Source organism: Vipera berus (genome assembly GCF_964194415.1).
Source record: "Vipera berus genome assembly, chromosome: 2".
In the NCBI taxonomy this organism is placed as follows: domain Eukaryota; kingdom Metazoa; phylum Chordata; class Lepidosauria; order Squamata; family Viperidae; genus Vipera; species Vipera berus.
In genome coordinates this window covers 193,297,773-193,315,682 of record NC_138203.1, presented here as the reverse complement: position 1 = coordinate 193,315,682, position 17,910 = coordinate 193,297,773, and the positions used below count along the sequence as shown (strand labels likewise).

Here is a 17,910-nt window from a genome sequence, read left to right as displayed (position 1 = left end):
TTGAGGATCCTCTTGCCACCATGTGCTCTGTCTCGTTCGAAATTGGATCTTCGCAACCTACACCCCCAGGTCGCGCCTTTGCTCTTCGCACTAATTCAGTTTGCTTGTCACACGAGACGAGAGAACCTTCCATTTACCTAAAGAAATTTCTCCTAAACTAGCGGTCTTTTGTCTACCTTGGGAAATTTTTTGCTAGCATCACCGGTGGGTACGGTCTGTCTTACGTACAGATTGGGTACAACTGAATACACGGGGGAGGGGGTTTAAATCACTCCAGATCCTATTCTAGTCCACTGCAGTAGCGTGGCTTTTCCCGCCGACCTTGCATTCGATGCAAAGCAGTTGGCTTTGTCGCGATCTACTTAGCGCTACCGCGGCTGCTTGCTTTGGCAACCTGCAGTTGGATGCAGCAACTTCGCATCCCGAGGTATAATCGTGACTCCCTCGAGTGCATAGTAATACTTTGGGGGAGGCCACGCCCCCGAGCGTGGTGTCAGAGTGAAATAAAGGCTCCGGTTGGTCGGGTTGGCGGACAACATCTGCTGGACTCCTTCATTCAATTGACACCCGAGCTTTGAGACGTATTTGAGGAACCATCCGTTGCCTTTCCGGGCCACTTTCAGTACTTCGATCAACGCCGTTCGCTTCACACAGTCTGCGTAGTTGGGACGGTAGGAGATTCTGGGTCTTTTGCAAAGAAGCCGAGCGGGAGGTGAGAGCTTGGCGGCCTCCAGTCGGCGTGGTTGAGTACACACAAGGACCATGTGTGCAGAGTGCTTACGAAAATTGGTGACCCTGGCGTTGGTCTTTGCCAGCGTGGATGCGGTGGTGGGCACCGAAGCTACGCATCCTCCGGAAGGTGCTCAGGACAGAGCTCCTCAGCAAAAAGGGCGGATGTCTCTGCAAAATTCAGGTACGCGGTTATTTCTTGAGGATCAAAACGCAGCCGTGTATGATTCAGTTTCTGAGGCGAGGAAGCTGCAGTTGAAGTCCAGAACCAGGTGTTGGGGGAAATTTTGATATTTTTGACTTAAGTGCGGCGTGTATTCGAGATAGCAGTGGGCTAATGCCTCCTTAAGTAACACCAGCTGCCTGCAATTAGTGCAGGTTCGAGTCCCACCAGGCTCAAGGTTGACTCAGCCTTCCATCCTTCCGAGGTAGGTAAAATGAGGACCCAGATTGTTGGGGGCAATAAAGCTGACTTTGTAATAATGCCGCTTGGGGTGTGTGAGAAAGCCCTAATAAGCAGGCATATACATAGAATGAAGGCTACTGCTAAGCTTGTAAGCCGCCCTGAGTCTTCGGAGAAGGGCGGGATATAAATGGAATTAAAAAAAATAAAAAATAGGAGTTGCGTCGCTAGGTGATAAGCACCATTCTTAATAGGCGCTGGGAATGACAAGCAGAAGTCAGTGAAGGAATTGGAAGTGCTTCCAGCAGCTTGGAAGCTCTGGCTAGCAAGCACGTGTTCCACCATTTGAACTACTCTATGTAGAGTCGACACTTAACATCTTCTAACTAGGCAAAGAAAGGCATGCCACGGGGAATGCAGTGCTGTAGTGAAAGTTAAACCGGATTATCATTTTGATCGGAAGGATGGTGCTCTCTCCGTCTCTTTCTCTGCTTAAAAATAAAAGCCCACGGTTACATGGGCTTGCATAACTACGTTTGCTTTTGCACCACTTAAAGTGGTCAGCTCCCACCCTTTAAATAAAAGAGGCAGAAGGGCACAGACGCCGGCGCAGGTTTAGCCTTTAATGCAGAAAGGGGAAGACGTTCAGAGCGGACTAGACTCGAACAAAGGTCCTGAAAATCCTTTTTCGGCTGTAAGCGAGGGCATCCAACTAGTAGGGGTATTTTCTCCCATCGTTTTTGCTTTTTTAACAACCATCGCTTCCTTTGCCTAGCATAAATGGAAACAAACTTGGGAAGACCCCCCCCCTTTCTCGGTTATTCCCCTCTTGTTCACAGTAGGGGCGCTGGCTGCCCCAGTCTTTGAAGCTACCCACAGAACTGGCAGGGTATAGAGTCGCTCCTTATGCCAGGAGTAGACAACTGCGTCCACACGGGAATCACCCCCTGGGAGGCAACGCTCAACCCTCGGAGGCCAGGGCATGTAATCGGAACTATTGCATCCGACCCAATGCCAGCCTAAAGCTAAAACTCTGCTCCGCACCTAAATCCAAGCTGCACATTTATACAACACTGGACAAAGAAACTCTTTTTCCCTCTTAGCTATGTGCAGCTTCCCCTTTCTGCATAAAACAGTGCAGGCAGCCTCGTTGAAAAAAAGGCGCTGTAGCGGCAATATCCCCCCCCCCCTTTTGCTTTCTTAGGCTCTGGTCGGATTTTTTTTTCCTTTAAAGAAGGAAAAAAAGAGGAGGGCTTGGCTGCATTATTTATTTTGCAGTATTCTATTTCTATGCAATTAATCCCAAGATTGGCACGTACTTGGTCTTTTTAGACATTCCATACATTTTCTGTAATGTATTAAAAGGAAATCCTTGGGGTCTTCTGTGGTTTGAATATCCCTGGAGGAGGTGGCTGTAGAATGTTTCTATTACTGTTGTCAGTGATATGGGTTTCACTTTGATTTTTAACTCATTTAACACAATGTTGTTATATGCTGGTAAATATGCCTAGAATGGAAAAATATAATCCATTTTCAAGAGTAGTCAAGGAAATCAGAAAATTAAGGGTGGGGAGCTCTGACCTGCAGATTTATCTGAAACTTTGTGAATGATTTCATTAATTTAAAGATGCGCTTGCTTTAAATGAAGTATTTGGGAACACTAGTTCAGATGAGAAAACCCAGTAAACAGTTGCATAATTTTCTCAGATGCAGTTTTCTTCGAACTAATATTGAATTTTGGACCTTAATTCATGACCATCAAATCAACACAGTATTTTTAATTATCTTCCTTTACATGATGATCAAATGATCATTCCATTTATCTATATACAATAATCCTTTGAGGTAGATTAAAATGAGAGTTCACTCAGTGATTTTCGTGGCTACCAGTGATTTTTATGGCCTGGATGCAGATTTTAACTTGTCTCTCCAGATCAGTGTAATAATTTATACCACTGCATTATACTGATTTGTGTCGCTAAATTAGTTCAGATATGGAATTAACAGTGACTTTCTGTTTTGATCATATAATTGTTTGCAAAGCAATACTCTCATACCTTACCACTCTGTTCCCCTTTTGAAATGAAGAAGTTGTTAACAAGTATTCTTTTTGCCTACAGGTGTATATAATAGTTGTAGACATTTACTGTGGTGACTGTTCATTTTCAGCTGAAATCCAGCACTGCCTGGTCAGTGCTGGTGATGTTGGCTGCAGTGTATTTGAATGCTTTGAAAACAACTCTTGTGAGATTCGAGGTTTGCATGAGATCTGCATGACATTTCTCCACAATGCTGGAAAGTTTGATGCTCAGGTAAGCAAATGCAACAATTTGAGGCATAGACAACTAGACCCAGAATCTGGTAACGTGAAGGCATAAAAATAGTGTGGACTTTTATGAAAATTACTAGTTAAATGTTTTAATCAAACAGAGCAACCAGACAAGTTTTAAACTTCCTTGAACAGAATATACTTATAATGTAGAATATTAATTCTTTGTAAATATCCTATGATTAACCTATCTGACCTTTCTAATCTATTCAACCCTCTTTTAGTGCCCTCAAGGAGATTGCAGCTGTCTTTTAAGCTCTTCCAGTTAAATCATAATTCCACATTAGGAGCCTTTGGAACTATAGATAAAACAAGAATAGATATTAAAGAGTTATGCAACACTGATTGTACTATTGTATGTGAAATATCAAATACGCATCATCTCCTTACCAAGGGCTGATTGAGGGTAGGTTAATGTATATGGGAAATAATTTTCAGCCCACAAATAATTGTGAAAAGACTACACAGTAGAAAATCCCATTGCTAAAGAAAACTCTTACTGGGTTTGAAAAGCACTTTACCTACCGTATTAAGGATGCATCACTGATCCAGTGGAAACGAGGTTTTGATTAATGGATACATATTCCCATCCAATATTCCTTATTTATTTGATCTTACTATTTCATGTCTCGTGCAGTCTCTTTCTTAGGTATTTTACAGTTAGAAATATTAAAGTAATTAAAGTGCAGTGACAAAGTACAATAAATACAAATAAATATGAAAAAATATTACAAGGGGAGAAGGAATATAAAACTGTATTCATAACATTCACACAGAGGAAGCCTGGATGAAGAGAAAAAAAATCAACACGTGCCTAAACAATATAGTAGATGCCTTGTGGATTTAGAAGAATAGCTATTGATTTGGAAAGCTCATGGTTCCAGGTATAAATTAATAATTATGACAGATCAAAGCCATAGTGGCATTTTAAATAAATTAATTCTGGTAGATATTGCAATAATATAACAGTAGGCCATCCTTTAATGTCATCTCACTCTTGCTACTTTGGAGTGCATTTCCAATTTATCTTAAAGTCCTGAAGTGGAAACGTTACTGAAGTGATTGGGCTCTTGGTGCTTCTTGGTACATTAAAATGAAGGGGTTTATTTTGGATGCCTCAGTCCAACGATGCCAAGCGAGGAATTCTCTTTTGCTCAGTCTTACTTCTGACTCCCTTTATATAATCAGTTCAACTCATTTCTGCAGATGAATATTGAGGCTCTGTCATTGGAAGTAACTATGTCTCTGCTGCTTTATTCTAGTAATTCCTTGGCAACTCACCAACGTCAAAGTACATTCCTTAGCAAGAATCTGATATTAGGTTTGCCTCTTCCATTTTCTCTCCAAAATGCTTGTACATTGTTGAAGCATCCTGTTATTATGTCTTGTACAACAATTCTCCCATTTCAACGAGAACAAAAATATTACATTGGTCAAATGTATTTGGCTTGACTAGCAATTTACAGAATGTGCATTGGTAATTAAAAGTTTAAACTTGGGGCTTAAAAACAGATTTTTGCTTTTCCAGAAATACAACAATGTCTGTTTCCTCCCAAATTAATAAGAATTTTTTTTTATCTTTTTCATTACTGTTTTGAAAAACTTTGAAAAAAATATTCTGCTTTGGCCTTTTCTTTCTTTACAAGACTCATTTTATATTATGATACACATTTTTCACAATAGGATTTTCATTCAAGTCCATAGTGCATTATCCCATAATATTTTTAAATAAAGAAATCCTAAGTAATGGTATATTTATTCCAGTGTCACTAATATTTTTCATATTCTTGCTGATGACTGTCTCTATGACAAAATAATAATCTCTTATACACTCCAAATAATACTGAAATTTCTTCCTTTGCTGTTACAGAACCAAACTAATGACTAAAATATTTTGTCGGTGATTAGCAGAGCGTATCCTTCCCTTCAAATGCACGGTAGTTTTATAAGACAAAAACAAGTTGACTAATCTGCTTAAGAAATGAAGGACCAACAGAAGAAGGACCAACAGAAGTTTTTGCAGGCAAAATTATATTGCCATAAAATTTGAGTAGGAAAAAAAAGCTTTTATGTCTTATTGTTTAGTGACTGCTCAGTAGCTAGGATGAGGGGAAACTTTTTTTAAAAAAGGAGGAATAGCAGGCTGTCTCCTATTATTCAGCAAAAAATAATTGCTATCCAGTTATTCAGAACATTATCATTTATCACTGAAATATGATTGACTTTCAGAATTAGCAGCAAAAGGTGGAATAAAATTAGTACTTTGCTTAGTTCTTCTTTGCATGTGTGAAAAGTATAGTTAGAAGTGAAATTTTGTAATTTTTGAAGGCTTCCATCTTCCTAATCTTTTGCAGAAGTTAAAAGGAAATCTTCCCCCAATATATATTCATATTGGAATGCTGTGAGTTGGGCCTGGGGGATGATCTTTTTTAGCATTGAAAAGTTTACCTGAATGGTCATGGGCAAAAGGAAAAAAAATGAGGAAGAGAGAAATAGACTCTACAAGAGATAAGACTTTATAAGAGAGAGAACCTCGGTCCTAGGAAATAAACTTAGTTATCAACAAATGTTACTGAATTTAATGGATTTAGTCCATGCATAGGATAACTTTTTCATTGGGAAGCATCACTGTATTCATGTGAGTTTACTTCCAAACACAAAGAGGGTTGTGTCTATGAAGACAAAGGCCACACTGCATTACTTAACCTCTAGAGTGGGGCAGAGTATACTTAGGATAGCAAATCCCCATTTCCCGACGACTAGAAAATCATCTTCGTCTTCTTTTACATCACCAGACTAGAAACTAGGACACCATGAGTTCTAGTCCTGCCTTAATGATGAAAGCTGTCTTTGGGCCAATCACACTGTTTCATCCCAACTCACCTCACAGGTTTGTTATGGGGAAAATAAGAGGAATAAGGTGCGTTGAATATGTCTCCTGCCTTATTTTTAAAGATAATAAAGGCAGGATATTTAAAAAATTAAAATTTTACTTTTATCCAAAAAACCAGAATTGTGTTTATTGAAATAGTCCCCATTAATTACCCCCAACACCAGAGGCCTTCCTCCTATTGCCACAATGAGCCCAAGTGGTAAGGATGGTCTCCAGAATTTGCCTCGCAAAGGGGTTGCTTTCGGGGAGCAGGTTTTATAGCCCTGTAACCTCTCTTTCCCATTTACTTTCAGAATTGCTCAGTTTAGACATCAGCCAAAGGAGATTAGATATTAATGAGGATTAAATGCCTAGCAGACACTGAGCACCTACTACAACCAAAGAAAGAAATAATTAACTGATTGGGATTAGAGCAAAATATTTGTTATCTTAGAACTTTTAAGAGTAGGCAATATTTTTTCCAGGTGTTAATTGAAAAATGGAGATGGATCACAAGACATATGCTTAATGGACATGGGTTTAGTTGTGCTTTTTCTTCTTTTCTCATCTCAGGGGAAATCCTTCATTAAAGACGCCCTCAGATGCAAGGCACATGCCTTGCGGCACAAGTTTAGTTGTATCAGTCGCAAATGTCCTGCTATCAAAGAAATGGTGTTCCAGCTACAACGAGAATGCTATCAGAAGCATGATCTGTGCTCTGCAGCCAAAGAGAATGTCCAGGTCATTGTGGAGATGATTCATTTCAAAGACTTGCTACAACTTGAGTAAGTAAAGAGGGAGCCTCTGATCTGCTATAGTGTAAGTTCCAGAAAGTTGCATGTCCCTAATTTTATTCATCTCAACCAAAAGAAAATTTTAGTCCACAGCCTTTAGCGATGCAGATGGGCCATAGATATCCCCATAGAGTTGCAGCCATGCCACAAAGGTGAACTAAAATGCCACACTCAATTTTTTAGAATCCTTCTATATAAAATGGCTTACCCACTCGTTTCTTTCCTTTTTTGAACAAATAAATAAATGATCATTCTCAGATTTTTCCCTTTAATATATTCAGATATAATAGTGAGATCTAAGGCTTATTTTACATATTACAATAATGGAATAAAAATTAAACCATGTTTCACATATAAAATGGCTTCTCTTTTTTGTTGGTCATTTGCTATGAAAAAGCTCTGCTTTCTATTGTATTGTTCAGTTTCATGCATTAGGAAGAAGACAAGGTTATCTCACAGAAATGCTCATGCTCAAGATTGAATATAGATCTGCTCCTATTATAATGGGAGATTTGGCCATGGGGTAGAATTTCTGTGTAAGAAAAATATATATCACATTATCATAGAGAACAGGGGCACCCACCAGGGGAGCAAAAAAAAAGATGGCTGGCATAACTATACAATTTGTGTCCTATACAATAACACTTAGATTTATATACCGCCCCATAGTGCTTTACAACACTGGGTGGTTTACGTCATCATATTGTCCCCAAAAATCTGGGTTCTCTTACCAAACATGGAAGGAGGGAAGGCTGAGTTAACCTTGAGCCCCATCAGGATCAAACTTCAGGCTATGGGCAGAATTTGCCTGCAATACCGCATTCTAACCACTGCGCCAACTGGACTTCTATATTCTTTTTATGTGCATGTAATGCATATTTAAAAAGAGGTGGGGCTTGGATCATGCTCACCATTTTGACATTTTTACCCCATCACTGTTTGTAAGTATTCTGCGGGTGCTTCTGGTTACTGCATCACATGTTGCATAATTGGCTTACACATCGTGAAGGAAAATGCCAGTCCTCACCAACACAAAACCTCTCAGTATTTGCTGAAACTTAAAACATGTAGAATTCTATTGAAGCCAACTTTTTGTGAATGGCTGGCAGAAATCTTAACTCTTAATATCTAACCTGCCAAAATATAGGTACAAATACTCCACTTAACTTCTCCAATCTCCTATTCAAAAGCTTATTTTTTCTGCTCCAAGAATGACAACATACAGATACTTAAAACCTACAATTACTAGTCCTTTAAATTAAAATTTTCAGTGAATTCTTTGTTAGGCATTTGTTTGGATCAGAATACCTTTAAAAATAATGCAGTTTTGACAGCAACTTAACCATTAAATCTTGGAAGCATTTTTAATGCTTCTAAAATTAACATCAACAGTTGTTGAAGAAACAACTTCCCCCTGTGTGCTTTCTCTTACTTTCTCTACAATTCAGTACTTAATTGCTTTGCATTGCTTGATGTTGGAGATGAGATTGAATAAATCAGTGTTTCTTGGACAGATAGTGGAGGCGCTCAGTGTAGCCTTGATGTGCAAGACGGGCAACAAATGAAGTAATGAAAATAATAAATAAACTAAATACTTGAATCACCATGGGAGAAGATCTTAGCTGCAACTGTGCTCATTCAGCTCCACATGCTGCTCTCTGAGAATAGAGTCTCCTTTCTTATCTGTTCTGGAAAATGCTCCCTTGTGGAACTTTTTTGCTCTTTACAAATCAATTCATGCTGCAGAAATGGAATAGAATTTCCACTCTGGAGAAGGAGAAGAATTCCTTTTACAGACCTATATACCTGTAAACTAAGATGATAATGATAATGTTGTATGGAAACGACCAAGAAATTTGTGAGTAAAGTTGTCTATCCTGAAGAAACGCTTTTTTTCCCCCAGTAACCTGTGCAAAATTACAGCATATTACAATTGTATAGTTTTTATTCTATATATAAGACAATGTCTTAGTACAAGGTCACAAACTATAAAATACTATCAACCATAAAATGGTTCGTGGCATTAACTAAGGTACCCTAAGGTACCTCATATTTTGCCTGCACATAGTATCTACTCAGTAAAATTCAGGGTACATAATTACATCTCTTGAAGTATGGTTAAATTCAAGGCTAAGTAGTTGTTTCTAAGATGGAGATATGTCAGGAAACTTTATCTTAAAAGAGGTAACTGTTTTACATTTCTCTCATCAGACAATAATAATCTGCCTTGTTTATTTATGTTTATTAGGTTATTCATATTTCTTATAGCCACCCATTCCAACAGACTCTTTGCAGCATACAACCCCCCCCAAAATCCATAAAAACAAAAGACATTCTTAAAACCAATGAAAAGCAAATAAAAGGTTTCTCAAAAGTACTATACAGTAATAAATTAACCCTAGCCTATTGATATTGCTTATATTTTTATTGGCAAGAACCTATTCATGAATATCAGGCCTGCGTTGAAATGTGTTATTTAGTACAGAATTACAGCCAATTTTATTATCCTTTTTACTTGCTATTCCTTAGCATTTGTAATATTGCATTGCAATTTACTTTAGTGATACTTAAATGGCCTACAGTGTTTTACTTAATAGCCCTAGTGCAACAGACTCAAACATGCCTGAATTTTTGAATGCTTTGTGTGCAAGCAATGTCATTCATTTGTGGATCTTGTTGCATTATGCATGTTCTATAGAGAATAAAATTCAGATCATCTTTTAATGACAGGGTTGTGGGATTTTGTTTTCCTTTTCCTGAAAGATGGAATGGTGTCAGGGATAATAAAGGTTTTGCTTCAGTTTCAGACCAGCACTGATGCTACATTGGAGTGGCAAGTCAAATACCTCTTGCATGCTGGGTGAGATAATGTCTTAAGTAATTTTGCCTCCTTGAGTAATTCTGCCACAGAGTGCCAAGACAAATGTGTCTTGCATGCTGAGTGAGACAAATATGTCCTTCAGATTCCTGTGGGCCCCTTCCATGAAATTGGCAACCAACTAAATTATAAATGACTGGTAGTTAAACGTGATAGCTTAGTTCAGTGGTTTGTAGACAGTGTACTGTGGCAAGATGGAGAAGCTGACAGATTGCACATCATCACTGAATTTGCCTGGGAGAGAACGCCATGTGCTTTTCCCAACTCACTTAATTCAACAGCGAGATGCAACACCTAATAATGACCCAGCCAAACAAAGCACGCACAAGAGAACATGTCCCAAAATCCACATCAAGCTTCTCTAGCAAAACTATACTGTTCCTTGACCCAAAAAAAAAGCAGCTGCTGCAAGAATTATTCAAGGAAAGAAGATAGACATAGATTTAAATGGAGGGGAAAAAATATCCTGTGCAAGTCTGGAATTTTACTCTCCTGCTCTCGTAATTAACCACAAAAGGGAGGGCATTTAAATTTCAGACCAAATGTTTAACTTTTCCAATACTTGACATTGGACAACAGTAAATAAATTATTCTTCCTTCAAGCTTGACTTAAGAGATGTAAAGATTCTGGAAAATTTGTAAATCAGTAGAAAAATAGGGGGTTTTCTAATGTTGTTTTGTTTGTTTTTTTGTAGAAAGAAACAGAATAGAGAAACAAAGACTTGAAATATAGACAATATTTTAAATCACCCTTTATAAGTATAAATATGTGGGTGCTGCTTCCAGCTTCTGGCCAGTTCCAGTACTTTAGGGCCTAGTGGAGAGCCAGAACAACTATCTCTAGGTCTTGGTAAGAGCAAGCAAGTGCAAGGACATCCTTCCTTTGTGACTATAAATGTTAATGCACCGTGGAGTAAGAAATACACATCAGCAATTGTATTATATAAGTTATCTGTGTGCAGGAACTGTGAAGATCTGTACATTGTTTGCTTATATGAAATAAGTTTATTTGTACCATTTAAAAAGAAAATATTAGGAAATATTTCCTAATCCATGACTGGGGTGGGGAGCTTAAGAAAAAAATGGTGGGGTGTTGTTGTTTTTCATTTACACACATAGCTGCATTTCATACTTCTTAACATTTTGAAGAGGCTTAATTGCCCATTTTCCCCCCGAATTTCCCTGTCCCTTATAAACTGTATCTAGGCTACGTCTGTTACTGTGTTTTAAGCAACAGTGTAATTCGAAGTTTCGTGAGGATTAGTCATTTGTAACAACAAAACAAAATGCCAACGTTATTCAAGATAGGAGAAGAAGACTCCCTACTCTTCCTTCTTTGCTTTGGCTTCCTGTTAAAACCCTGATCTATAGAGTCCGTTGGGTAATGCCTTTAAGGAGCCCATAAGACCATAATGAGCCGGTATCCCAAAGAATGGAATCAAAACATTACCAGCAGGTGAGTTAGCCTCAGGTACACACCACATGTTCAAATCTAGTAATGTCACCTCAACTACTGTATACTTCTTTTTTTAAAAAAAATAGCAATCCAAAATTTTCACTACTTTAAACTATAATTACATATTCAATATAGGCCAGTTGTGGCTGACTTCTACGCTACCGGTAGTTCTCGTTTAACCATTCAAAGTTAACACCGGCACTGAAAAAAAGTGACTTATGACCATTTTTCACCCTTACAACCGTTGCAGCATCTCCACGGTCACATGATCAAAATTTGGACACTTGGCAAGTGGCATATATTTGTGTCAGTTGCAGTGTCCCGGGGTCATGTGATCACATTTTGTGACCTGACGAGCAATGGGGAAGCCAAATGGACTAATATAACAACTTCAGTGATTCACTTAACAGCAGTGGCAAGAAAGATAAAATGGGGCAAAACTCACTTAACAACTTGTGTGTTAAATTTAAGTGTGCCGACAATTAAAGGGAGATTCACTTAACAACTGTCTTGCTTAGAAACAGAAATTTTAGGCTCCATTGTGGTCCTAAGTCAAGGATTATCTGTAGTCTTTATATTTTTCTGCAATGGTTGTTCATAGTATTATATAAAATATTTCAAATACCTTATTAGGCATAGTGCTCTTACATTAAATATTTGAAGAGCAATGGAAACTAATAACATAAATTACTGGGTGTTTGTTGTATGTTTAACTGCTATGTCTTCGATTAATGAAAAATGTGGTCTTACGCTAAAGAATCATGCAATTATATGGCTGATGCTGTCATGCTGTATTATGTGGACTTGGAAGATAATTAGCAAGATTTGTGAACCATAATTCTAGGAAGAGACTCAACTTTGGAATGCATTCAGTTTCTGTCATTCATCTCAAAACCAGTAACTAAGCAAAATTCCCAGCACTGAAAAGTCTGAGATTTGTGGGCAAAAAAGACTTCTTGGTTATTATAATGTTCTTGCCAATATAAAATCTAAAGTTAAATGGAATACCTCCATTAAGCTAAAAGATTCTGCAGCAGATATAATGACCTAAAGGTGGTGAGATTACCTGCTGAAATTTAATGTGGACTACCCATTTAATGTGCAGAATCATGAAAAGTTTCAACTTTGCAGAGATGGAGTAGTATCACAAAACACAGGATATCAACAGAGCAAAGACTCTTAATTATATCAAAGAACTGGTTGTTATATATGCTGTATCCAAGTGAGCCTTGCTATTGAATATGATAGCTCAGTTGCTAATACTGAAGCAAGAAACAAACATAACTCAAAAGGAAGAGAGAATTAGTGATTCTTTGATTAAATGCATGAATTAGTAAAGTCAAGAATACATCTGAAAAATCTCATCTTGGGCAGTGAAGAAGCTCTATGGAAAACTAACCAACTGTGATTTTATATAACTCTTAGTCACGCTAATTGGGAATTGTTGGAGTTGTAGCCAGACATTTTAGGACATCAGAATAAGGAAGATTGTTATATCCAATTATAGGAATTTTGAGAAACAATTACCTTTTTACTATTTATAATTACCATGGATAATCATAGATACATAATTGATTAGTAGGTGGAGATCGTACTGCTTTTTTGTAAGGAGTTTATACTGTGTTTTCTAGAGACAGGCAAAACATTTGATGCATAAAGTATTCCATAAAGCTGTTTTGGGTGGTCCATGGCCCAAATTGAAAGTTGCCGCCTGGATGCTTTAATCCACTTACAAAATAGAATAGGGCTATTTGGTTGAGCATATGGAGCAAAATGTCCTTGTCCTGGGCAAAAGTGTTTCAAAAGTGGAGTAAGCATGAGAAACGTTGTCAGCATTTGCAGATAGCTGCGACAAGGGGAGGAAAGTAAGATAGGAGCCTTGGTGGAGCAGTGGGCTAATGCCTCCTTAAGTAACACCAGCTGCCTGCAATTAGTGCAGGTTCGAGTCCCACCAGGCTCAAGGTTGACTCAGGCTTCCATCCTTCCGAGGTAGGTAAAATGAGGACCCAGATTGTTGGGGGCAATAAGCTGACTTTGTAATAATGCCGCTTGGAGGGGGGCGAAAGCCCTAATAAGCAGGCATATACATAGAATGAAGGCTATTGCTAAGCACATTGATTTGTGCTTTAGATTGTAAGCCGCCCTGAGTCTTCGGAGAAGGGCGGGATATAAATGGGATTTTTAAAAAAAAGATAGTGGGTAAATCAGTAAGGCATGTCATGCTTGAAATCTGTTCTTTATTCCCAAGACCATTGCACTATGGAAGAGGCCAATAAATTAGTGTCAGCTGAGGCAAGGCAAGGACAGAAAGAGGCTGGAGAGATGGGAAGGGAGGTATAGTGGGATATGCTGGACTGGGACGCTGGCATTGGCTGATGAAGGGAGTGAGTAGAAGAGGCTGGGAAGATGGGGTAGGAAGACCAGAATACATGCTTTCATGAGAAAGGAAAAGGAGGATGCTGCAGGTCAATCCTGTCCTATCTGACTCATAATCATGGCAGAACAATGCAAGAATCCTTGGTTTTGTTTTTCTGCTGATCTGCATCCAATATGAAGTGGTTGACCAGAATTCTAGAACATGATAGTTTGCTTTCTGACAAAACATATTTTCTTGTTTTGCGCATCCTGTAGCCCTCTCTGATTTGTTAACACTGGTTTCTTCAGTGAAAACCGTCATGGATTTTATAGATTAATTCAAACTTAATGATTATTAGGATGATATATTCTATTGAGGTAGTGATTTCCCAGAAATGGTTTAGAAACAGCAAATCAAACTGCATGGGTGGATCAGAATTTCCATGTAAAGGGGAAAAAACTGGTCTTGGTCAGTCATTATCTCTTAAGTCCAGCCAACCACTATAAGATTTGTTGCTATGGGAGAAAATTGGAGAACATAGGTGAAATTGGAGCATGTGTATGGATGAATGTGTCAGTGATAGAAATATTCAAGTCCTAATGAAAATATGTTTCGGTCTAATGGATAAAATAATAAATGTATAACTGCTGGTTTGCAGTCAACTTGAGTGCATCTGCTACTCTTCCATAACTTTATATCTTTTCATTTTTTTCTCAGACCATATGTTGATCTGGTGAATATACTGCTTACTTGTGGAGAAGAAGTCAAGGAGGCCATCACCCAGAGTGTTCAGACCCAATGTGAGCAGAATTGGGGGAGTCTGTGCTCCATCCTGAGCCTCTGTACTGTGATTCCACATGGAGAGTCTACCGTGGAGTCTGAGAAAAAACCAAATGAAGTCTCAAGAATATCCACTGGCCAAGGAAACCTTGTAATTCAACCTCAGTCTGGTACCAGAGAGAATTCTCAAAATCCTAGAGGGGAAAGAGGTAGCAGGCTGCCTATAAATTCTCACACTCGCACTAAATTTGGGGGTCATAATTCCAAAGCAAGTCATGAGACCTTTGAACAGAGAGATGAACCTTCTGACTTCTCTGATATCCGAAGGTGAAAGGAATAGACAACATCACCTTTCCTCCTTCACCAAAAACTTCCTCCGTTGAGTTCATTTTATCTAGGGGCATTCCAAAAAATATTTACAAGATAAAAGGGGCTACGTCAAACATAGGGCATTGTGGGTTATGGGGCAGCAACAGCATATGTATTATAAGCAATAGAGGAAAAACAATGACTGGATTGCTGATTGTATCCAACAAACTCGGTGTGTAGATGCAACGAAATGTCTTCATTTAAACTCTTTAATTTCTTGGGGGGAAAATAAGAGATGCAGGTCTGGGATGCCAATATTTTTAAATCAGGGATAGACTAATACAAATTATGATTTCTCCACTAATGGCTTAGACTGTCTAGTTTAGATTAAATTCAACATGACTTTAAGTAGAAAATAATTCAGTCTATAAGAGAAATTATAAGGGTGTAACATGGGCTGCCATAGCATTTGTTAAGACGTCTAATGAGTATGGTAAAGGGGACCTTCCAAATGCAAACTTAAGTTTTCCTCTGAGCCTACATTCTGCTCCTTTTTAAGTGACACCATCTGCCTTAAGTATTTCCCTGTGCTCGTTTGGACAGTTTATTCCTCCATCATTCCTTTGAAAATTGGTTAATTACAGAACCAGCTTCTGGATAAGGCAAATGGGCTTTCTCTGCTAGTTCAGTATTATGCAAATCTCTTTTTTAATACTGTAAATCTAAAAGCCCCACTCCACTTCAGATTTAAGTGGGTGTCATATTTTTGACATTTTTTTTCAGGCTTGATGGAAAACCTCTTATTCACTGTATCAGAAATCAATATCACAAAGGTTACAGGGTTGCAGTATTTCTATGCTTTGAGGCCACCATTTTGTGGTAGCTGTTAGAGAAACTGTTGGTGAGGTGAGAGCAAACCAAGCAATACAATGATTTAATCGGGTTAAATATGTGAATTATACACTTCTCCATACCTCCATCCTCATCGCATTTTCTTGGGAATATAGGTAACTTTGTCAAATTAGTGGAACTTATTTCATTGAGTAAGTTTGGATTGCAACTTTCATGGTCCAGAATTAAGTGTGTTATATTTCATCTTGCTTTTAATCATGGCTGTTTATTATTATTTGAACATATAAGCTTACTTAAGATATTTACACGTTGAAACTTCAGTCAACACTTTACTGGAAGAAGCTGTTCCTAAAACCTTTTAAAAAGTGATAAACCTTTCTGGAAAACAGTACCATCTAAAATATTTTGGGTGTGTTATGCCCCAACTTTACCAAACTAGTAGAACTCTGGATGAATTGAACTTCAAGTTCCCGTATTGCTGGATGGGGATTGTACTGTTTCTAAGCCAACTCATTCAAATAATCCCAGCTTGGAGAAGGCAATGTTAGCTATTCAGATGTTTTAGAAGGAAAGACTAGACCTTACTTGTTTGCAAAGAGCTTCATATCTAAAATTTTCCCAGTTAATTACATTTTTGGGACATCTATAGCTGTTTATATGCATAGCATGTGCAAAGGTAGTTCTGATGTTGCACTGACTGGATAACTCATAATTGCAGAAGTGGAGCAGCATAATATAAATTACTGTTCCACAACCTAGCACCCTAGTAAAACTTGCCGGACATCAAGTTCCACTATGAAGGTGAGGATGGAAGTATGAAGGTACGGTATCAGGTTCAGGAATCTCAAATGAAACCCATTCCTCTTTGATGAAGGTAGTTAGAAAAAAGTATAAAGACATTGCATTTAGGAAATATTATTTGCATTTGGGGGGAGGGGAACAGCTTTTTGTGATTATGATGAGTAGTGAATCTGGTCACAGTCCTAAATCACCCTTTGAAATAACGAAATGTATGAGGATTGATACAAGTACCCTTCTTGAAAATGAACTGATAGAGGAAGAATTGTGACCACTTCAGAATAAATCATCACACAGAAGTTAAAAAGCCCAAAGATCTATCAGTATGATTCCCAGCTTATAAAGTTCAGTCTGTGAGAAGTCTTGTTTATATGTGGGAATCAACATGTATGTACCATTGAATGTCAGCAGATCATCTCAGTGTGCATATAATTTATCTTCAGTAATCTAGGGATGTTAATATTTGTTTCACAAATAACACTAAGAATTGGGAGGGAGGGGTAAAGAGATCACACAAGCCTAATTTTCCTTTTTTCCCCTCTGTGAAGATTGAATATATGTGTTCATCTACTGATTCCACATATTCTTTTAATGTAAATATTTAACACTTTTATTTATTATATTTTCTCCATTTTAAAAAAAAATTGAACTGAGCACTGCTGGCTAAGGTAATTTAAATATATGTTAGGACCTGTGTTGTATATATTCATGCCACAAGTACATTTTTGTTATTGTTTAGATCAAGGAAAATATAATTTTATACACTCCATAAAGGTATTGACAGCATCAATCATTTATTTATTATCATTTCTAACAGATACAAGTGCATTTAAGCTAATAGTTTTACCAAGATGTGTATAGCTACTTATTTGAAATTTTTAAAATAAAAAAGTCAGCTGTCCACTAAGGCACCTAGTGACACCTTAACAAAAAACTTATTTTTAATTATAGACATAATTCAAAACAAAGTATATAATTTGGGGTATATATTTTTGTTCAGGCAAAGACCCAGAGAATTCAAAACTTAACTTAGTTCAGGGAAGCTTGCTCGGGGCTGCTTTGGCATAAGCAAGTGTTCTTGCTTAGTTCTATGAGAAAGAAATCCTACCCCAATTCTAAAGAATTTTCTTCATTGTGACATCATCTCCATAATTCTAATTGTAAGAATGAGTTCCCATGTTGGACTTCACAACACATCAAAATCAGTAACTCATCTTTTCTACAAAATGTTATAAAAAGTAGCATAAGATACATCACATTCCACTGAGTTTTTAAACACAAGTTTTTGTGGAAGAGCAGAATCAGATCTGAGACTACTAAAAATAAGGGGGTTCAGTGAGCCTGCTCAAAAGCA

General features: G+C 37.8%; 1 protein-coding gene across 1 annotated transcript; it reads left to right on the top strand.

Annotated features, from left to right (window-relative positions):
- The first annotated feature begins 586 nt into the window (after nt 1–586).
- Nucleotides 587–17,241, top strand: STC2 (stanniocalcin 2). Its single transcript, XM_081316854.1, has 4 exons — nt 587–913; nt 3,302–3,444; nt 6,907–7,118; nt 14,535–17,241. The coding sequence occupies exons 1-4, from the start codon at nt 763–765 to the stop codon at nt 14,926–14,928; spliced, it is 900 nt and encodes a 299-aa protein (XP_081172980.1). The 5' UTR covers nt 587–762; the 3' UTR covers nt 14,929–17,241.
- Nucleotides 17,242–17,910: the final 669 nt, after the last annotated feature.